Here is a 22197-nt window from a genome sequence, read left to right as displayed (position 1 = left end):
AAACACCAACAGGAGTATCTGGTTGGTCTTTAAAGAAATAAGTGTCTGTCAGACCAGTACAGGCAGCAGGAGACAGCCCAAAGGCCAGGCAAGCAATAGCCAGGGCAGCGGTGAAGGACAAATTGCGTACGGGAGAGAGATGGTGGCTCCCGAGGCCTCCCTCCCACCCCCCAAAAGGAGCATCAGCATTCAGTGCAACTCTCACCCCCCACTCCAGCACCTCTCTAACCACCGCTCCTCTCTGTCTAGCAGGAAGGGTAAGCCACTCTTCCCCCAGGAGACCAGATCAGGCAGGAGTGCTGATTTCAACAGCACTCATGTTTAGGAGTGCCTCAGAGGCAGCAGCAAAAGCAAACTGCAAGAACAGGGAGAGTCTAGACTGCAGGGCCCCCGGGAGCTACTCCTGTTTACACAGGGATACATTAACGGTGCGTTATCCAGTTACACCCAACCCCAAAAACTCTCCTGGTGATGCTCGAGAAGCAAAGGCTTGTTTGATTAAGTGACAGCTCACTGCTGACCTGGCTGCAGAAGGCATCTCAGCTTTGAGCAGCCCTGCCCTTGACTGCACGAGATCCCACCCTGGTCCAGACAGCAGCCACAGTCTCGACAGCCCTACCTGCGCTCCACCATCGAGGCACCAAAGGGTCAGCGCCGCACGGGCGGGAGCAGCAGCAGAGGGGACAGCACCCCTGAAGTTCTCCAGCAAACAAGTGAGAACAGACAGGCACAAGCATCTTCACAACTGGACTAAACCCATGCTTTACAGCCTGCACAGCAGCTCCTCAGCAGGTTTTTGCCTCTAGCCCATACCTTCCACATACCTGTTGACAGCCTAACACATCGTTTTTCAGTTCTCACTAAACCCTCTCTGCCCATCAACAGGGGAGGTTAGCATGTTCTGCAAGAGGGATTCTGCTTCCCCATCAGCCCTGCTCCAGCCCTTTCAACTTCTGAACTTTCCAAAACTCACTCAGAAGAGGATTTTCCTAGTCAAAAAGCCCTGTCCCCTCAGCATCTTTTTGGTGACATTTCTTGGGTGGCACAGCTGCCAGGAGTGGTGATTAGACCTGTCTTTCCTTGGAAGCAGAGACACTTCCCAAGGCATTTGCAGTGGTGCCTTCTAAGAGAAACCAGAAGCAGAAGAAATAGGGCAAGTGCTGGACTAAAAAACAAGACGCAAGAGTTCAAGCCATACCGCTAGCATAGTCCCAGACTTGCCCTGTGAACTCAGCAAACCTCCTTTGCACGTTACTGAAACACGGACTCGGCATGACCTCAGCCCCTTCCTCGTGTTTACCGTAAGCCCAAATCTTCAAAACGACACAAAGAAGCAGACACCCTACTGAGTTAAGCACAGATGCCCCAGCAAATACAGGGTTCATGCCTCATTTTACACAACGAGAGCCTTCAGACAGTTCTCTGGAAGGAACGGTGTGCAGGAGGTGCAGGGCTCACAAACAAGGCCCCAGCCTCCAGCTGCTACAATTCACTTTTAATCAAAAAAAGTATTCCCAAGATACCACTGCTCATTCCTTTGACATTCCACATTTTATTGAGTTTGGCTGGATTAAAGGGTTAGTTGTGTGGTACATGAATTCAATAAATATTTAACTGAATGATGAAGCCCCATCGCATTAGAGCAGGGAGTTAAGTACACAGATAAGTAAAAATGTATTATTTTCAAAATATCAAGTAACTAGCTGGGGTGGATAAATGCAACTCTCAAAAAAAAGATGGTGTGTGCACTTCAGAAGGCTTTCTGGCCAAGGACAGCATGGAAGCCCATTACCAGCAAACTGACTGATAAGTTACAGTGGCTTTTTAATACAGAATAAAATGCACTGCAGCTGTTCTGCCATTTCCTGGTCAGAACTGAAAAGGAACATTTACCAAGACCAACGCTCTGCCCTGTCAAGCTGGATGGAGAAGATGAACTCTCCAGCAACGCACCTACCACCAGTCTGCACCTTTAAAAAGCTGTCTGGAAAGGGAAGAGGAGGGGACAAGGAGAGTAAGAAATGATGGGAGAAGGGCCTCACTGGCAGACGTGCACACACTTCAGCTTTCTCAGCTTAACAAATTGCTCCTTTGCCATGACGGACAGCATAGCAGGCGTACAACACACCTAGCCTAGGGATGTTTCCCTGCTGTCGTATCACAGCAAAAAAGAAATCAGTCAGGTCTGCTTCTTCCTCTGAAGACTTCCTCCGCTACTTCCTCTGAAGTAACAGTCTTTAGTAGATGAAAAGAATTGTCTGAAGTCCCCAGGACAGATCTTTAAGGTAAGTGACATTAGCACTTTCCCTGTCTGTTCCGGAAAAGTCCTGCCTATAGGGTTCAATATAAGACCATGCAAGAGCACTTAAGTTTTCAGGAAGCCCAGCTACTAAAGCGATATACAAACTTCTTATGCACCCTATCCATACCTGTGCACCAACCCCCAGCTGGATGGGGAAGCTACAATACACTACTGTGATACACTCCTGCCACAGTTCCAGCAAGCCTCTACATCCAGAAGTTACACTAGATGCTTCTGTCTTAGAAGGACTCCAGCAAGGTGGAATGGCTTTGCTGGCACTGCAGGGCAGATCCACTAGGAGCCACACATCATACACTCATCCCGGTTCTCCAGGGAGCACACCATGGCTGCTTTATTCCTCTCCTTCTCCTCCTCTTCCTTGGAGGCCTTCTCCCGCTCCCTGAGTTTCTCTTTGTTCAGGGTGAACTGGATGGGGTTAGCAGCTGGTTTTGTCCGTAGATAGTACATGCCAGTCTTCAGACCCTGCAGAGCAAGAGCTGGGATCAGCTGGAGGTCAGGCAAGCAATACAGCCAAACTCTGCACTGCTGAGGCCGACCTCCCTTAGCCCACACCACTGCACCGGCCTCACAGTGATGTCTAGTAGTCAGGATTAACGGGAGCAATGCTACAAGCATCCAGAGCTTCACTGCTCAAGAGAGAGCTTCCACTAGTAAGACTGGATTCTTGGAAGGAACGACTGTTTACCCTTCTACGAATCACTGAGACCAACTTTTCTTGAAAGAACTTATCAGCCCCCATTTGCTATCTGTTCTGAACAAGCCTCCCACCCCGCCCCTCCCAGATACCTGCTTCCACCCATAGAAGTGCATGCTGGTGAGTTTGCCGTAGTTGGGTTCTGCAATGTGGATGTTGAGAGACTGGCTCTGATCAATGAAAGCTCCTCTGTCTGCTGCCATCTTGAGGATAGTTTTCTGGGAGATCTCCCACACTGTCTTATAGAGTTGCTTCAAGTCATCAGGAATCTCAGGTATATTCTAAAACAAACAGGAAGAGTTTTTCCAATGCAGTGCAACCAGCGACTGCCCAAATGCTCATATCTGTAAAATCAAATTCTTCGCCAATTGCTGAGACTTCAGCAGTCCTGACTAGAACTAAGGCTTTTTGCAGCTGAACTCTATCACCGAATCCAAGCATTCTGCATCTGAAAGCACCCAAGCATAAAGAAGCCTTACTTGCTGAAACAGGACAGATTATTCTGGGGAATTTGAGAGAAAAAGCTGTTTGCAAACAGACCATTACTGTTTTGTCCTAAATAGTTGGGAGGTCTTACAAAAAGCAATCCAGCAGCTAGTACCTACCCCAAAATTCATGACAAGTGGGATGCACTTCGTTAGCATGCATGACTCCAAGCACAACAGTCACAGCAGCATTTCAAACACCACAGCATAAATGATCCATCCCACACAGACTCTTCTACATGTAACTTCTGGATCGGGATGCCATATACTTAGCTCCTGTCTCAAGCCTACTCCCTACTATGAAATTACCCCTTTATAATCTTTATGATAATGGGAATCCAAACACTTGCAGAATCTGCATAAAGTAGCGCAGCCTGACTCGGTATTTGTTCTAGCAATAATGAGTAGTACATTTCCACTGGGCTTCTCTATGACACGGGCAGGCTCCAGCAGGAACAAATTACCACGGAGATCAGACACATCCCCTCATATTTCTAACACATTACAGCTTTTCCTCCCCAGGCTAGCTGAGTCACTCATATCCAGCAGACCCCAAAAGCACTGTGTGGCAAATCATCCAGCCAGCACTTCCCAGACTAGTAGGAATCCCTGCACCATTCTCCCTGGTTTCTCACACATACCTGGATAGAGCCGTTGTGGGCAATGATTTGGTTTTTCATCTCCTCATTCCACAGGCCCCTCTCTGTGAGATCTTTCAACAAGTGCGGATTCACAACCTGTAAGGGGCAAAGGCTAAAGAATGAAAGCACTGTATATTCTGCTAAGCTATACGCCCTGCCTTATGGCACAGATACACCTTCCTAGTGGAGGCAAATCCGCCCCAATGTGCACAGGGTTTTAAATGGTTAAACGAGACCTTGTACAGTACTGACAAACTGTCGCTCTTCAGTCAGCATTGACGTATGCATGGAGATGGCCAGACAAGGCCCAAGGTTAAAACAACAGGGTAACAAATGTCAGATGCTGCTGGCCACTGCAGAACACAGAAGGCTGTCTGCCACGCCTGGCTGACACCAGCCTGGGGCTGAACTCGTAGGACAGTAATGGGAGAAGTTACTGGACATTACAAATGTGAAAGGAGCATGTATGGAACTCCCCTGCGTGAGGAATGCCAAAAGGTGAAAGAGGGAGAGATCTTGACTTACCAGGGCCGCTGACCACAACCTGAATTACTAAATAAGGGTGTAAACAATCATCAAGACTGGGGTCAGAAGGGGAAAGAACAAAATAGGTGCAGGCTGTTTATTTGGGAGGAAAAAACAGTGAACATTTGCTTGCAGGGACTGTTTGGGGATACCTGTCCAGCAGCCCTGCACCTGACCTACGTAGTGGAGCAGGTTAATAAACCTGTTGTTCTGACCTCAGCACGTGTCCGATTTGATCCTGCAGGCAGGAGGAAATGGAGTGCTTTCCCTAATATCAACGAGGGGATGCCCCAGAGGGGATATAGGACAGAGCAGACCTCCCCAAGAGTTAGATATCCCCCTTGTCTCACACAGAGCTCTTTGCTAACGCCAGCCTCCAGAACTCAAATTGTTTCATACTCTTTCCTAAATGACGGGGCCTTCTGAATCTGTAAAGCTTTTACGCAACCTCTTCAGTTTTGTTTGGCGCTTTACAGACAGCTCTTCCCTCAGGACTGTGCAAAGCAGCACTGTGGTCTCGGTTACTCTTCCCATAGCATGCATGTCCCTTCACTAATCTCACTAATCATCACTCATTTAGCAAGTATTCCTGCAGGTCATCCTGAGGCCTCATAAAGGTGTTTTCCAGACAAAAGCAGCACTTCTTTACAATTTTGCATATTCCACAATGACTGTTGTGGAATATGCGAAACTGTACTACTACAGCACACAGCACAGGCTAGATGTTCCCTTTTGGCCTTCGACATAAACATCTCACTGAATTGAGTTACCAAGTGTGTGGCCTCCATCTTGTCTTTCTTAGCAGTGAAAGTCATCAAAGAGATGAAAACAGAAAAGCTCTTTCCCACAGCTGTCTCGCTTACCTGAAACTCTCCTGAGAGGACTCTGCGTGTGTAGATGTTACTGGTGTAGGGCTCGATGGATTCATTATTGCCCAAGATCTGAGCAGTAGAAGCAGTTGGCATGGGAGAAAGGAGAAGGCTGTTTCTGACACCGTATCTAGTAACAAAAGTCAAGAGTCAGAAAGCTTCACCAAGTGAGACAAGACAGAAAAGACCCAAGAATAGCACAGTTTATATACCGTCTGCAAAGAGCTAAGAGGGCCAGTACAAGGAACTCTCAGCTCACGCGCTCAGAAATCCCACCTTCTCAGGGAAACCTGCAAACCCTCAGATTACCTGGAAAAAAAGGGAAGCTCCACTAAACTTGTAACGTGGGTCAACATGGGAGCACAACTAAAGTCTTTGCTATTTTCATCTTTAATCAGAGGCTTTCCCAAATTATTTAGTTATGAGAAAGGGTGCACAGAAAAAAATCTGTCAGGCACTCCACAACTCCACAGCACTCAGGCAAAACCAAAACGAGCAGCCCATGAAGAGCCTGAGACCTCCCCATACATGAGACAGTAGACAGATTTACTAAATTTAAAAATTAGACCCACACAAATTAAACAAATTCATTACAGGCACTTCACGCTTTAACAATTCCTGTCTTCAGGATGTTCAAGGCTCAGCTGCTTTTCCCTGTCAGTGGGGAAAGAAGTCCCAAGCCCAGCTGACTCTGTCTCACTCATCACTACATTTGTTTAACTGGAACACAACCCATTCTGCTGATGCATCCAAGATGACAAGAGCTCAGCTAAATCAGAGTCTAGGGGGTGGGCTCTCTCTGGCTTGTAAGAGCAAAAATGAAAGAAAACCATCCACAAAACAGTTTTGAAGAAAGATCTACTGGGGCTGGGGGGAAACACATAGGACCATTTTTACACTTGCACCTTATCTTTTGTTTCTAGTCAGTCAGAACATAACAAATGTATTTTACATCTAATACAAACTGCGCAAGACTACTCACTTAGCAATGTTCTCCTTTAAAGCCTTCCAGTCCCAAAGATCAGACGGGGTGACATTCCACATGTCATACTGAAGAATCTGAAGAACACAGGTGCAGTCCAAATTAGACAGGGAGCTCTTTTATCCATGTTTTATAAATCACATTGTAAATTGACCTGTTATTCCTATTAACTATTCTCTACAATTCAGCCTCAGCAAAGCTCCTGTATCGTAATCTCACAAACACTCAATCTTTTAGTTGTGCTAAAGGGGACAGCCAGCACAGGCTGAGTCTTGCTCTTCTGTCATTGCTCTCTGCACCTCAGTTTAACTTATGCGTTTCTGACTGCACTTGAGAAGCCAAACGATGGAGGAAAACTCAAGCACCATTTCTACTGTTGCAGTATTATCAGCATAAGATGTTTCAGTCACACACCTCCTTCTGCATCAAAGCCCAGGCACAGTCACGTTATCTGCTTTTCATAGCTTTGGCCCTGACACAGGACAGTTCCTGGTACTTACTCCTTTGCTGACAGGGGAACCCTCATATGTTTCATACGGTCCTTGCTCCTTGGCAAGTTCACAGCTGGCTTCCAAAGCACCATAATAAATGGTCTCAAAAATTTGCTGGTTCAAGCGCTGGGCCTCAGGACTTTCAAAGGGGTACCTCATCAAGATGAAAGCATCTGCCAGGCCCTGCACACCAATACCAATGGGACGATGGCGTCTGTTGGAGCGTTCAGCCTGCATGGCATTCAAGCAAAGAGAACAATCACCTTTAGCAGAACTACATAGAACCCTAGAATAAGTTAGGTTGGAAAGGACCTCTGAGAGGAATTTTCATCCACACCATTGCCTTAACTTTTATGGGCCATCCATTCTGCTGCAACAACCCACCTTCCAATTCTGCCCAGTTCCCCACTGTTTGCTGTCTGGTGGGGCAGGAATTTGAGGACCGAGATTAAGTTTGTTAGAAGCGATCACTGATTTTAATTGCTCAACCTGACACACAGAGAGCGCCATGATTTAGAAGTGAACACTAAGCACTTTTGGGGGGGGGGGGGGGGGGGCGGGAAAGGCCTGTGACAACATTTAAACTCATGCATTCAAATTGTACATGCTAGAAAAATCTGCTCCTCATCAGGGTTGGCTTTGCACTTTGGGTATTTGCTTATTGCCTCCTCCAATGCCCAGCTCCACTGCTTGCCCTTCTATGTTCTTGCAATGCAACAAACCCTGCTCCCATTCCTCTCCAACAATTGCCAACCCTCTCCCCACTTTCCTTCCAGAAAGCTGTCTATGCACCCTCCCAAAAATGCATAAAACCAACAACTCAAGACTGAGTTACGCCTTCTTGGGATCTTTCCAGGATCCTTCTCTCTGTTCCACTTTCCACCCTACTCCTAGTGCTGTTCTGTGCTTTATGGAAATCCACACCCATGAAAAAATTCCAACTCCAGAACCATCTCAAGGGAAGGCTTTTTCTAGAACTGCTTCACTAAGGAACTGTCCTGGGTTGAAGCTTAAGAAGTCACTAGCAACCGGCCACATCTGCAAACAGGTAGTTAACGGAAGTCCCAGCTAATAGCCAAAACAGGTTTACAAAACCCCTCGCCGATTCCTTCTGCGCAAGACTGAACTGGGAGTGCTACAGAACAACAGGCCCTTTGTCAGCAGACTCTCGGCATGCCTTCAGCCCCACACCAGCTCAGCACAGCACTCACCTCTGGCACAGGGTAGTAGTTGATATCAATGATTTTGTTCAGGTTTCGGACAATAACTTTAGTGACTTCAGCTAGCTTCTTGAAATCGTATGTATGCTCTGAAGTGACGTACATGTTCAGGGCTATAGAGGCCAAATTACAAACTGCAACCTGTGGAGAAAACACAGTGAAAGCAGGCATGCCAGCCAACACCCCATGCAAAAAACACAATCTCAGTCCCAGAGCATGCTCTCTATCCAAACGATACGGAAACAAAGAACCAAGCAACATACAAGGCTGGAAAAATGCACTCCTCATTTCTCTGCTATCTTATGAGTTGCAAAAAGGGTAACAACAATTCAAAAAGGTTTAGTAGATATCAGTATCACCATAAAAATGCAGTTCTCTGGCTTGGTCAATCCTGTGGCCCGTAGGCCATCCTTCCCGAAACTAAGCCTAGCCATTTCTTGTCTTGCCAGAACCAGCAGCTGATCTCAATGAGATCCAGACTGTATCAGGACATTTTTTTTGAACAACTTTTAGCACTAATATTATTTCCAACCCCAGGGGAACTGAAACAAGTAAGCTAAAATTTCTTGCGCAGTGCAGGCAGGCAAGATGGATCTCCATCTCTTCTAGACTACTCAGGATTTTATGAATATGCCAGAGAGCATGAGCTAAAGAACAACTAGCAGCTCAGGCAGTAGTAACCGATACTTTCAGTTACAACAGCCTCAAGAGCTTTACTGCACTAGAAATTCCCCATGCTGTATTAATGAACTCATTTCTATGTCCTTCCTTCGCCTTTGTTAGCAATGCTGCAGTCCAAACATAGCACATCTGTAGAGCACCAAGATTAGGGTAGTATACAGGGAACTCAGGGGGACTTGATACCAAAATGTAAGTCTTGGGGTAAGAGAGGTATGGTTCTACTAAATCATTAGGCGAAGAGATGCTGACATCAGCTACCAGCAAGCCAAAGAGCTCGCTTCTCCCTCAAGCTTTCAGAGGTTCACTTTGATGGGTATCTTGTTTTATACCAAATCCTCCATGGGAGCTGGAAGGGAGGGGAAACCCACACACAGAGTCAGTGCAAGAGCTATAACTACTTGAGTCAAAACAGCCCCAGAATTTTCTTAGCTACCTGTTCCCTTCCCCAGACACATTCTAGAAAGCTGCAACAGGAGCAGTCTCAGCTTTCAGTCTCATGCTACAAGTTCCTTTTCAGTCTCATGCTACAAGTTCCTTTTCAGTCTCATGCTACAAGTTCCTGTGCTCCACCTACCTCATCCTTGCTGGTATACTCCACTATTTCTGTACACAGATTGCTGCATTTGATGGTCCCCAAGTTCTGCTGATTGCTCTTCCGGTTGCAAGAGTCTTTGTACAGCATGTACGGTGTGCCGGTCTCTGTCTGAGATTCGATGATAGCGTACCAGAGCTGCTGGGCCTTCACCACTCTGCGGACACGGCCTTGCTTCTCATAACTGCAACAAGGCACATGTTGCTTAATAATTTCCAGGCTCTCCAAAAATAGCAGTGAAAGACAGCCATTTTTAATACAACATCAGGTTCTCAGGCAGGCAAGACCCCATTCAATTCTGAACTGTGTGAACTCTGAACTGTCCTTGTTTAAAGGAAAAAGAAATCCTTCACTACAACATCCTATACAATTCGTTCAAAACAAAACCACTGACTGCTTTAAGCAGGGATTCACTTCAGAATTTCCCTCTAACAAGCTAAAACAATCATTCATACGTAGTTCTACCTTGAGCAGGTCACAGTTTGAAGTAAACAGTAAGCAGACATTCTCCATCTTTGTCCTTTTGTCAATCTGATAATGGAACTCACTGACCACTTACGAGCCAACACCACAAAACTGTGCTTTGGCTCCCAGATATCACACAACAAGGGCAGTTCTGTGAATGGATGACCACTGCTTAAAAATCTATTCACTTTTCTTACCTTTCATATAGTTTCTCAAATTCCTCTCCCCACACCTCATCTAGGCCAGGACACTCATTTGGACACATTAAGGACCAGTCCTGTAAGAAGTAAAAATATTCAGAGAAAATCTTTAGGCACCCCGTTAATTAAAGGTATTCAACTTCATCAGCAGACCCTGCTGTAAACAGGAACATGCAAACTACGCTTCCCATCCTGAAAAACTAGGAACCAACTCTGCCAGCAGAGATGGGGAAGATGCTTATCAGACTAGTCAGATTTATTTAAAAATTAATTATACGAACATTTATGACCAAGCTGCATTTTTAGTCTTGAAATGACTGGTTCTCAAGCAAGTACAAGCATTCATATGAAGATCAATTTACTGAGAAGATTTTGATGCTTTAAGGGAACTCCAGAGTAAAAATTTAGCGTAATAGGATCAGTACATAAGTCATGGACTGCAAGATCAGGCACTGAAGCAAAGTATCCCACTGGAGTTCTCCAACTCCATTCTCTACCTGTGCAGCCTAGTTCTCAAATAAGGTGCAGCAGCTCTTGCGGGAAGTTCCTTTGCTGCTAGGAAGACAGCTCTGCAACCCTTCGCAAACTCCATCCCAGGGCTGATCACCTGTTTCTCCATTAACAGACCTATTCTGCAACAACCAAGCTTCTTACCTGGTTGGTTTCAACTCGCTTCATGAAGAGATCAGGAATCCAGAGGGCAAAGAAAAGGTCTCTGGCTCGCTGCTCTTCTTTTCCAGTGTTCTTCTTTAAGTCAAGAAACTCAAAGATGTCCAAATGCCATGGCTCCAGGTAGATGGCAAAAGCCCCAGGTCTCTGATAGATAAAACATAGTCGAGATCAGAACAAATTGCCCTTGAAAATAAAATCTCCTGCACTGCTCCTGAGTGCACACAATACCCTAAACTAACTTGGGCTTAGTTTTATAGTCTCATTAAGGCAATTTCAATATGTTTTGCGTTACTGTTGCTCTCATTTATTGGAACTAGGCCATGTTACTAGTTCCAGATTCTCAATAAAAATGATTTAGTACCAAAAATATATTTCCTCTGTGTAAACAGGAGCTTGACAAATCTTAGATTTACTTATTGTGTCATGCTTCCATTGACTTCTGGACTATGTGAAGACAAAGGATATGGATCAAGAAGCTTTCTACGGTCTTATACCTTAATTCACTATAGGGCATTCAAGGAGCGACTAATAACCAGCACAAGAGGCTGATCTAACATGTGCATATCATGCAGCAGATGTATAGCAAAAGATATTCCTGCATGATAAAATGCATAGTGAAAGGGAAACACCAGAATACCAACGAGGGGAGAAAATTCCCAGTTTTCATTATGTGTCATCTACGACCAATTAATCACCTCACTGATGTTACTGGGGCGATCTTTCACCTGAGGTTCCTTTCTTGACCCTAATTTAATGGAAAGCCAGTACCTTGTTTCCACCTTGATCCACATAACGGGCAGTGTTGTTGTAGACCCTCAGCATTGGAACAAGCCCATTGGAATTTCCATTTGTCTGCAGAGGCACAGGAAAACCATCAATACTGAAAAGCAACTGCCTGAAGAGACGGGCCTACATTTTCTGTATGTCTTTCAGCAGTCTGCAAAACTGCTGAAAAATGCTGAAAGCTGAAAACTGCTGAAAGCTAGGAACTGAGCACCCCAATCAGTTATTTGGTAGCCCCTTCCCCCCACCTTTTTTTTTTAAATAGACAAAAATGTGTATGTCAGCTTCTGGTCCCAGAGTTAATAAAATGTACCTCCTAACTTCTTTCCCCTCCATTATGTAAGCTAAAGGCTTGCAGAGGTTACATACACTGTGACAAAAAAAACAAACACACATCCACAGATGATCTTGAGCAGTTAGACATACAAAAAGGAAAAGGGCTAAAGCACGAGTCTCTAAGCGTATTCATAGGTTGCTAATACATAAACAACTTGGAATTGTCTGATCAAACAGTGGAATAAGATCCTCTTTTTGGAAGGACTTCCATTAGGAAGCCAAAACACCAAGGAAAACCAACCTTTTTGCCTTAGAGCACACTGAAAAGGGAAGGACTACTGAGCTAGACCGCCTGCTGTGTTAAACTGACTCGGCAGAAGCAGCATTAATTTGGCAACTGAAATATAGACATTTCCTGAAACCAGAAGGTGAACCTCTACTGGGAACACCATCTGCCCACTCACCCCAGCAATATAGCTGCCCGTGGCTCGGATACAGCTCACAGCAAGGCCGATCCCACCAGCAGACTTCGAGATCAGTGCACACTGCTTGAGAGTGTCATAGATTCCCTCAATGCTGTCATCCTTCATGCACAGCAGGAAACAACTAATGAAAACAAATAGCTTTAGCATACAAAGATTAAAACAAAAAAGTCAAGAAGTATTTCACCAGGGCTGCACAAAAACAAGGGTAAACGCTGAATCTTTAACATGCTATGCAAAGCAAATAAATGAAGCAAAACCATAGGTTGCAAAGTGGAATAAAGGACGGGTTTAGAAAACATCACGACCAATAGTTGTATTATTGATACCTATGTTGGCAAAGCAAAACATTTTTAAAATCGTATCAATTATGCTTGCTACTTTTAGCATGCTTTAGAAAACAATTACCAGGACTCATTTTGTCATCTACAGAAGACTATGCATGTAAGTAACTTTTAAATAAAATATAGCCATGTACACATTTCCATTAGCTTTAGAAGCTTATAGACACCTGTGTATTTTTCCCCAAAGACTACACTAGAGATCAAATTAAATTTGACAGCAGCTTTTCAAAACTTCCTAAAACAACCACAGAAGCACAGCTACTATTTTTAGAAGTTGTGAAAGCATTTCGTTTGAACAGACCCAATCTCCGAAACTTTATCTTCGTCCAGTTATGCATTAAGCAAACTTGAAAGCCAAAGGTACCTGGAAAGCTGAGGCCGGTTGGTGCCTGCGTTGAATAACGTGGGGGAGGCATGGGTAAACCACCTTTCAGACAGAAGATTGTAAGTTTCAATTGCAGCATCGATGTCATTTTTGTGGATCCCCACCGATACCCTCATCAACATATGTTGAGGACGCTCAGCAACTAAACACAAAAAGCAAAGGGAGAAACAAGAATGTGTCAGTATAACTTTACAATTAGTACAGACAGATGTAGAGGTCATAGCAATAAGCCACAAACAACGAGCAACGGGCCACTCGAGAGCCATAGTTTTCATAGAATCACAGAATAATTCAAGTTGGAAGGAACCTCAGGAGGTCTCTAGTCCAATCTCCTGCTCAAAGAAGAGTCACCTGAGAGAATCAGACCAGTTTGCTCAGGACTTCAGCCAGTCAGGCTTTGAAAAACTCAAGGATGGGGACTGCATAACCCCTCTCAACAACGTGCTCCAATGCTGGACTGCTCTCATGAGGGAAAAAAACCCCACCTGTACTAACAGTTAAAATCCAATCAAATATCCAATCCAGCATCCAGTTGCTCTCTAAGTTTATTACATTACAACTAACCTCTCACCCTTCTGGTGTCCTAGGATTTTCAGGCTAAGGGCCTGCAATAACTGGCATTGATAGCACAGCAGCCCTTTCAACTTAAATTTATTGAAAAGTGCTTAGCATTATGAAACAAGTTATCAGCTGGACAGGAACTACTTCATCTTCTAAATCCTAGGTAACATGCAGCTTTCAAAGCACTAAGGTCCTTAAAACAGACAGGTAAAGCATAATTGTCCAGGTCACGCTGCCAGTATTTGGAACACCCAAGTAAATTTGCCACAGTGCCGCTCTTTAATGACCAACTGTTTTTCATGCCAGCATACCACTGCCACCATAGATACTAGATTCTTAGCCTATGAAAAGAATTTGCACATGCCCAGAGAACACTTACTACAAACGTGTTGCTATTTTCTTAAGCCAGTGCTCAATGCTTTCACTGGAATGCTTTATGGAAAGCTATGAGGTAGCCTACTTGCCTCCTCAACCCCTGCTCTGAGCCTTTGTCTTGATTTTTAAATAATACTTTAAGCTGATACAGACAATTCTTACCTTTTGAGTTGATTTTCAGCAAGTAGGAGCGTTCTAGGGTCTTTAAAAAGAGAGAAAGCATTTTAGTAGACATGCAGATTTCAGTTTAAAAAAAATAATCCTATTAACTCCAAACTCAAGCATCTTCAATGTCCTTATCCCAGGCTTCAACAGAAGCCCCAACCCTGCACTCCACTCCTCCTCTTGTTAATGGCATAGGATATTAGGTAAGTAATGACTAAAAAAACCCAGAAGTCCTGTAAGATTCCAGCCCTGAGGACTCTATGCTTTGGATTATGGAGTGGTGGTGGAGCATACAGCCGCAAGGTTCAACAAGACCTCTCAGCCCACAGTGAATTAAGGCTAGAAGACAAGGGAGTGCTTGTTCTCCACAACCCCGTCCCTCCTTAAAGTATTGTTAGTTATACTACGATGATGCTTTCCAGACAAGCTGTATCACAACCTGCAGCGGTGGGTGTTGAACACACAAAGTGACAAATATGGTGAGCCTACAACTAGAGCAGATGCCTTTTAAGCTTGTGCCTAATGGATTACAGCAGTAATTACAGGAGGGGGTGTCAGGAATTGCATATCTATATACCTATAGAAACACACACACCCCTTGGAGGTCCCCTCTTTCCATCCTTGCCTATGCTGTTTCCGCGGCTGCTCTGCTCTTTACACACTCTAGTTGTCTCCTCATTGCAAACTACTTCCCCCAAACCAGGAGGCACCACATCAGGTGTGTTAATGGAAACTCTAGGGAAAGACGCCCAGTTCTTACAGAGATTCACAAGAACTATCTGAAGTACCCAGTGCTACGGAAAAGCCAAATGCTCTCCAGCTAACCCCCCGGAGCGCCCACTGCGTCGTGCCCTAAAACAATTCAGCAAAGAACAGCGTGTTAGGAGGGGAGCAGGAGGAGCAGATGGTGGGGGCACAGTAGACTGGACTGGTTGTGGGGGAGATGTTCCAGCAGCATGGAAGACGACAAATGTGTGGGATGACACTCAGAGAACAACTGTTACACAAAACAACGGGGAAAACCAAAAATCCCTTTTTTGGTTTATTAAGAATCATATTATTTCCTTGAGGAATGGCCCGAGCTGGGAAGCTTTCAACAACATTCAGTGCTATCTGCTGCGAAACAGTTAGAGCCCAACAGTTAAAATATTATAGCAGCCAAGGGTACACAAGGAAGCCAAGAAGAAAGTACATGATTCATCCAGTTAGGCAACTGCTTTGGGCAGGTACTCCTTGTTTTTTACAAACCCACTAACGTCCCACCTACTCCCGTGCCCTCCTTGCCCAAATCTAGATGATTCTCCAAGTATTCCCATCCTTCCCAAAAGACTCAGCTCCAGAACAATATCAAAACAGCAGTCTTCATTATCACAAATAATGTGCTTTTTACCTTAAACCCAAAATAGTTGTAGGAGAAGTCTCTGTCATAGATAATGGCAGAATTCAGGCGCTGAGAGGAAATAATACAGACAAAAATTTACATTTACAATCACCTTTTTTGTGCCTCACATGAAGGTATAACAATGCTATCATTGTTTGGCATTTCTGGCCTCAAAGGTCTAGTGAAACAGATATCAGATCAGAGGAATAAAGTAGGGAAGAGCACTTAGCTTGAAACAACAAATGCACAGTTTTAACTTTTTTTTCCAAGTACAATGGACAATTGTTGGCTACATTTTACTGAAGTCTACCTAGACACTAAGAAATGCAAGATAGAATCAAAATACGAATGTGACTTCCCCGTAAGAACGCAGACCTGGAACAACTTGAAAGCAGAAACCAAACCTCATCTTCTCTCCCTTCTGTGCACACAAAACAGATTGCTACATCAAAAGGTATTTTTTCTCAAATTAATTAGTTGTGCTGATCATGACTAATGAGGACATCCAAGAAAATAGATTCTACTACAGAAACATCCTTACATGAAGGAAATTCCTACATCCTCTCTTTTAAACTCTCCAGAACAGAGCAGTTATCACCTGCACTGGTTTCTGCATTGGCTTTTTGTCCTAAAACAAACATGGGTTGCTTAAAAATAAGAAAAATAAATTATCTGAACTAGTTCACTGAATTTTTAAAAGTTAGAAGTGGAAAAAAAAAAGAAGTTACGTACATCTTTGTTGGCCAAAACTATGTCTAGAGTTTCTTTGGAGATCATTGGTGAGTGCTTCCCATTGTGGGGGTTTATGTAGTTGTAGAGATCATCCATCACATCTACAACAGAAAGGTATTTAAAAAGAAGGACATCCGCAGACCTATATATGCATCTTCTGTCATTCGTTTTCAAGGATTTAACAGGCAGGACTACCTATCCTCTAAAGTAACCCCCTCCAGCTCTACCAACGTAACACTTTTCTTCTACCTGCTCAGTACTGTTACTAATCTGTTAACCTTAAAAATGCACTTCTCTTACAATGTTTTTATAGAATTTATCACATAATAAATGGAAAAGAAAGTGGGTGCAACCTAATTTCAATCAGTTACATTCTTCATCAATCTATTTATACAGATACTTTTCACAAAACAGGCAATTTCATTTTCCTTGTGACATGCCTAAAACTCATGTTTTTCATCTCCATGGCATTTTTTGTTAGCCTGGGTACTTAGTAACTTCTGCTTAAGAAAGAGATTTCCATATTTATATCCTCTAAAACTCCTACTCCCTTTCTGACTAATTGCTACGCAAGTGCCCCCAAAGAGACTTACCACTGAATACTTTCTTAGTTTCTTTGTGCAAATTGGACACTGCAATCCTTGCTGCCAGGATAGCGTAGTCAGGGTGTTTGGTGGTCAGGGTTGCCGCCGTTTCAGCAGCCAGCGTATCCAGTTCCACTGTCGTGACACCACTGTACAGCCCCTGAATCACCTTCATGGTGATCTGGGCCTGAAAAAGGAAAATTCTGGAGGTTAGCTACCTGTTGTTGGGGGAAAAAAAAATCCTGATGTTTCAACCATTTAAGATGTAAGATACACTTCACTATAAGCAGTACCATTCGCTCTGTTTGAATTGAAAAGCAAATTAAAATACCAAACCCTCTTGGTGAAGTACTGACTCCTAAAATTTTAAAGTAATACTGGGGCAGAAGGGAGAGCAAGGAAAGAGTGAAGAAAGCAGAAACTGTCAGTCTGGAATCATTAACAGTTTTTTCTCTGCAGACGCTTTCCTAAAGGCTAGAACAGAGTAGAAGCAAAGTTCACAGGGAGAAAAGTCAGATTAAACCAGTACTTGCTTGGAAGTTTTGAAACTCCAAATGAAGCTTGACTTTATAAATGCCTGACGAGACATGGAAGTGCTACACTTAAAATAATTTCATGACAAGAGAAAATAAACCCCAACCCTGGAAGGGATACATGGCTTTTGCTTCATGGCTTAACCTAATCTTCATCTGCCAGCTGGGACCTTTCGTGGGAAGGCTTTTGCATCTACCATCTCTAAAGTATTTTCTGCTTTTCTCTCGAGCATTTAGCACCAACCACTACAAGAAAGAGCACATTCTACACTGGAGAAGGGAGGTCTGATCTAACGTGGTAACTGCCAAATACATTTGAAGTGCCAACAGCCTTACAAAACCCGGATGTGTAATTTTCAAATTACTCTCTGAAAGTAAGCACATTAGGTTAGGGATTTTTAGTATTGGCTTGTAAAGCATCTGGCACAAGAAGATCCAAGTCCAAAAGGAGAAACTCAATTCCAGGAAGAGAGATGTCACACACTACTGCAGAATAAACAAGAATGCAGTGCTTCATATAAGATTAGCTTCATTATTACGACAGGGGTATTAAGAGTCAGGAGGACTAGGAATCTTGCTTCTGTCCTCGTCATCAACTCCCTATGTCATTGAGATCAGTCAGTGTACTTTGTGTTTCAGTAACCGAGTCACTAATGCTCCTCCTCCTGCTCTCTATCTATGGCTGAAGAGCACTACCTTTTGGTACAGAATGAATGTCAAATATCTTACAGATGCAACTTAAGACATGAAAACAGATCATTAGATCTTGGAGATGGGAAGAGCCTAAGCTGGCAACTCCAAATGAACAGACTGGTCCGCACATCTGCATAAAAATATCACAGAGATCAACGGATCCCCGAGGGAGTCACCCTCTGCACAGGCTTTGGAAGGAGAAGCTTACACGAGTGGGATCGACATGCACTCAAAATCCTACACAGCTTGAAAAAACAAAGTAAGGATCTGACAGGAGAGTTCTGTCAGGCAGAAAGGGCACCTTGTTTTATTAAGAGAGGATCAAGAGCTACTTTCCATATAGTATCGCTCAAACTTTGCAGATTGAAATTGAAAGCAATCTACCAAAAGCAAAATATATGAACTGGAGCAACAAACAACTCTTTTTCAAGCACAAGAAGCTCAATTGCTTCAACAACGTTTGAGAAAAAGCAATTTACGATAGGTAAACTGATTTTTTCCCCCACCAGTGTCTCAGGCTCTGTATCTGTGAAGCAAAAAAACCTCAGGACACAAACAATGAGAAGAAACACATTATGAATGCATTTGCCGAGAGTTCCTGCACAGACTGCTATGCTTGGCTTTTGCCAAGGAGAACACCTGGGTAACACCTGCTCACCACTGCTGGCTTTTAGCAGGGATCACTGCAAGGGGCAGAGAACAGGACAGCAGGAGAAAGGACGGACTCACGGGATCGACAAAGTCAGCGTTGAGCCCATAGCAGAGCTTCTGGATGCGTGACGTGATCTTGTCAAACATGACACGTTCTTGGCGTCCATCTGTTGGAGAAGAGGTTACTGTCACCACAGCTCCCGTTACAATAAAGAACCAGTTAAGCACAGTATCCTCCTACCCAGCACCTCACACAAGGAGCCAGCCCTCTTTTGGGGGAACCTGGGGTGGGAATCACCAAGGAGAACCTGTTCAGGTTCTCTGTTCAGGCCCAAGGAGAAGAGAGGCTATCCCTCCACCCTGGCATGTTCTCACTGCAGATGATCTATAATGGGGCATCCTCACTCAGAGGCGCAGGTCTCAGTACAGTGAATAAAAACAGGGAGCTCAGACCACTTCAAGAGGGGCACGAGTACCCGCTACAGGGCCAAGAAATTCCCACCTCACTACACCTAAAACTTTGCATAAACTCAATTCTCAGGACCACCGCTGCAGAGATGGGGAACCCAGCTGAGAGCCACCCCAGCCCCCCCCTGCTCCCCAAAGGCTGGGGATCCCTCCTCTGCCCGAGCACTCTCCTTTCATCAAAGGTGTGGGGACCAAGCCCAAAGCTCACTGCCATGGGGGGGGTGTCTCCCAAAGCAAACTGAGGGCTCTCATCTCTCACTCTTGATGCCATGGGGGGAGCTCCCTCACCCCAGGGTCCCCCCCATTGCAGACAGGGTGCTATCCCCTCACACTCGGTGCCATGCAAGCTGCCCCCAAAGCAGAGGGGATCTCATCCTTCCACACTCGGTGCCATGAGGGACCCCCCCAAACCAGAACGGGGGGGGTCCCCATCTGCTCACTTTAGGTGCCATGAGAGGGACCCCCCAAAGCAGAGGGGGTCCCATTCTCTCACACCAGGTGCCATGAGAGGGACCCCCCAAAGCAGAGGGGGTCCCATTCTCTCACACCAGGTGCCATGAGAGGGACCCCCCAAAGCGGAGGGGGTCCCATTCTCTCACACCAGGTGCCATGAGAGGGACCCCCCAAAGCGGAGGGGGTCCCATTCTCTCACACCAGGTGCCATGAGAGGGACCCCCCAAAGCGGAGGGGGTCCCATTCTCTCACACCAGGTGCCATGAGAGGGACCCCCCAAAGCGGAGGGGGTCCCATTCTCTCACACCAGGTGCCATGAGAGGGACCCCCCAAAGCAGAGGGGGTCCCGTCCCCTCACACCAGGTGCCATGAGAGGGCCCCCCCCCCCCCAAAGCAGAGGGAGCGACTCCATCCCCCCGCGCTCGGTGCCATGAGAGGGGACCCCTCGCAGAGGAGAGGGGGACCCCATCCCCTCCCCCAGTGCCAAGGGAAGCCCCCGTGCCCGGCCGGTGCCCCCCGCGGCGGCGGGCCCTCCCTCACCCCGCTTGACGACGTGCATGGCGGTGGTCGGCGTCCCGGCGCGCGGGTCTCCCAACGGCTCCTCAGCGCCAAGCGCGGTCTAAGCGCTTCCCGCTCCCGCCAACCGCACTGACCCCGCTGCGCCGCCGTAGCGCTCCACCCCTCCGGCTGAGGCTGCGGGCGACATCTTGCCTCCGGGCACTGCCTCCTTCTTTGCCCCCTTCCCCACCGCCACAGCTTCAGCGCTGCCTTTCACCGTTAGCGGAGACTCGTCCCTTCCTCCATCCCCACCTCTCCCCCTCTCCTCCCGGGAAACACCACCCCGCCAGGGAAGACCACGCCGCTTGCCCGCTTCCAAGATGGCGGCCGACAGCCCGCCTCCCCGTGGAAGGCGGTGTCGGGACGGGAAAGGGCGGTTCACGCCGGCGCGAGGGCGCGACGTACGGAGCCCGCGAAGGGACAAAGCGCCCTCGTCCTGCGATAAGCAGTATAACAATAACAGTGGCAATTATAATGATACTCAAGCAACGCCCTGCCATAACACTTAATGCGCTCCTCCAAACGAGAGGCGGTCCCACAGCTCCCCCTCTGCCCATACCCCACGCAGAACGCCACTCCCCTGGGGCAGAGGCCCACGGGGCATGGTGGCCTGTGCACCAGCATGGCGCCCAGGCCAGGCCCTCCTGTGAGGGGGCTGGGGCAAGGGACAGGAGGGGAGCTGGCACCCCGTGAAGAGAAAGGCCCCCAGGGGACACAGCCCCATGAGGGCTCTTGAGGCCGGGACCAAGGGACACTGGGCCGCCATTACCGGCCAGCGCAGCGGGTGCCCCAGCTGAGGGTGACATGAAGGGCGCATGTCCCACCACAGAGACCTTCTGGAATCTCAAAAAGCCCATGACCGCCCTCAAAACATCAGGACCAACAATGTCGATGAGGGGGCACCCCCCCCTGCTTCAGGAGGGTGAGCCCCCTCCCTGCCCCCGTGGGCAACCCCCGTCTCCTTCTGCAGCCCTTGCTCCTCGCAGAGGCCGGGGAAACGTCTGGGAGGCCAGGCAGGGTCCACCGGCAGCGGCACCCAAAAGGTTTATGCACATGATCCAACCCAAAACGTCGGTAGTTCCTCTGCTAACCTACTCGGAATGTCTTGGAAACCAGCAGCCCGGCAGCAGCTGTAGCACCTGTGAGTCTGAAATGGCGTGATAATATCTTGTGTTTATCGTTTACAGCATCTTCCTTTTCTGCACAGAGCCTGTGAAGTGCCTCTCCCCCCTGAGAAGCACACCCGCCCACAGGGGACGATGCTGAGCCGCTTAACACCACGCGGCCTCGTCTCTGCGAGTGGGAAACGGGAAGCTGAGGCGAATACGGCACCGCAACGGAAACTTCAGGTTTTGCACTGTGAGAGTGCCATCATCCAATGTGCAAGTTACCCTTGGGCTGAGGCTAATCCTGTGAGTCTCAGAAAGAGATCCCAGGAACTTTGGTGGCACAAAGTGGCTGGAAATTCAGTTTTTTATTTCTTCTGAATGGACCACTGTCACTTCCCACATGAGGGTGCTGATTCCATTCAGACTCAGAGCAAAAATGGCAATTACCGATTCCTCAGCACCAAGGTTTGCTTTGAAGGTGCCCAGTGCACGAGCAGGTCAGCCCGATCCCGCTCAGCTCGAGCGAGCCAAGCACGAGCACGGCACAGGGGCTGGCAGCCCAAAGAGCTCCTGTCTCAAAGAGTGACACAGGAGATTTTTGGAACTGATCAGGAAATAGGAATAAATTTGGGGTTGTTTCTCTGTTTTATTGGAAAAAGGCCTGCAGAAGGAAAAAGCACAGCATTTTGATCCGTTTGAAGCCTGAGCTGTGCTCACGGATCTCTGCCCTCAAGTTCTTCTACTTTGTGTTTTATTCACTCTTTTTTGAAAAAAACAGTAGTAGGTGGAGCAGTTGTTTCATTTTATGAGGATGTGACTGTATG

The 22197-nt window shown here is 46.4% G+C and overlaps 1 protein-coding gene across 1 annotated transcript; it reads right to left on the bottom strand.

Annotated features, from left to right (window-relative positions):
* Positions 1-1532: 1532 nt before the first annotated feature.
* Positions 1533-20466, bottom strand: RRM1 (ribonucleotide reductase catalytic subunit M1). The gene is made up of 19 exons (XM_072851061.1): positions 20247-20466; positions 18864-18952; positions 16918-17095; positions 16325-16425; positions 15602-15661; positions 14209-14248; positions 13090-13252; positions 12364-12505; positions 11609-11692; positions 10823-10984; positions 10166-10245; positions 9486-9687; positions 8222-8371; positions 7020-7241; positions 6520-6596; positions 5532-5667; positions 4144-4239; positions 3110-3298; positions 1533-2785 (listed from the first exon to the last, which is right to left on the bottom strand). Exons 1-19 carry the CDS (start codon positions 20263-20265, stop codon positions 2597-2599), a joined length of 2379 nt encoding a protein of 792 aa, XP_072707162.1. The 5' UTR covers positions 20266-20466; the 3' UTR covers positions 1533-2596.
* Positions 20467-22197: the final 1731 nt, after the last annotated feature.

This window comes from Ciconia boyciana, chromosome 1 (assembly GCF_034638445.1).
Source record: "Ciconia boyciana chromosome 1, ASM3463844v1, whole genome shotgun sequence".
NCBI classification, from domain to species: Eukaryota; Metazoa; Chordata; class Aves; order Ciconiiformes; family Ciconiidae; genus Ciconia; species Ciconia boyciana.
This window is presented reverse-complemented; position numbering and strand designations above follow the sequence as displayed.

What these genes read in the sequence shown, in the direction of transcription:
- RRM1 (XM_072851061.1), bottom strand. An exon ending in TAGTTTTGGCCAACAAAGAT is followed by an intron (nt 15,662 to 16,324) that starts GTACGTAACTTC and finishes ATTTCCTCTCAG; the next exon opens with CGCCTGAATTCTGCCATTAT. An exon ending in GCTGAAAATCAACTCAAAAG is followed by an intron (nt 13,253 to 14,208) that starts GTAAGAATTGTC and finishes TTTTGTGTTTAG; the next exon opens with TTGCTGAGCGTCCTCAACAT.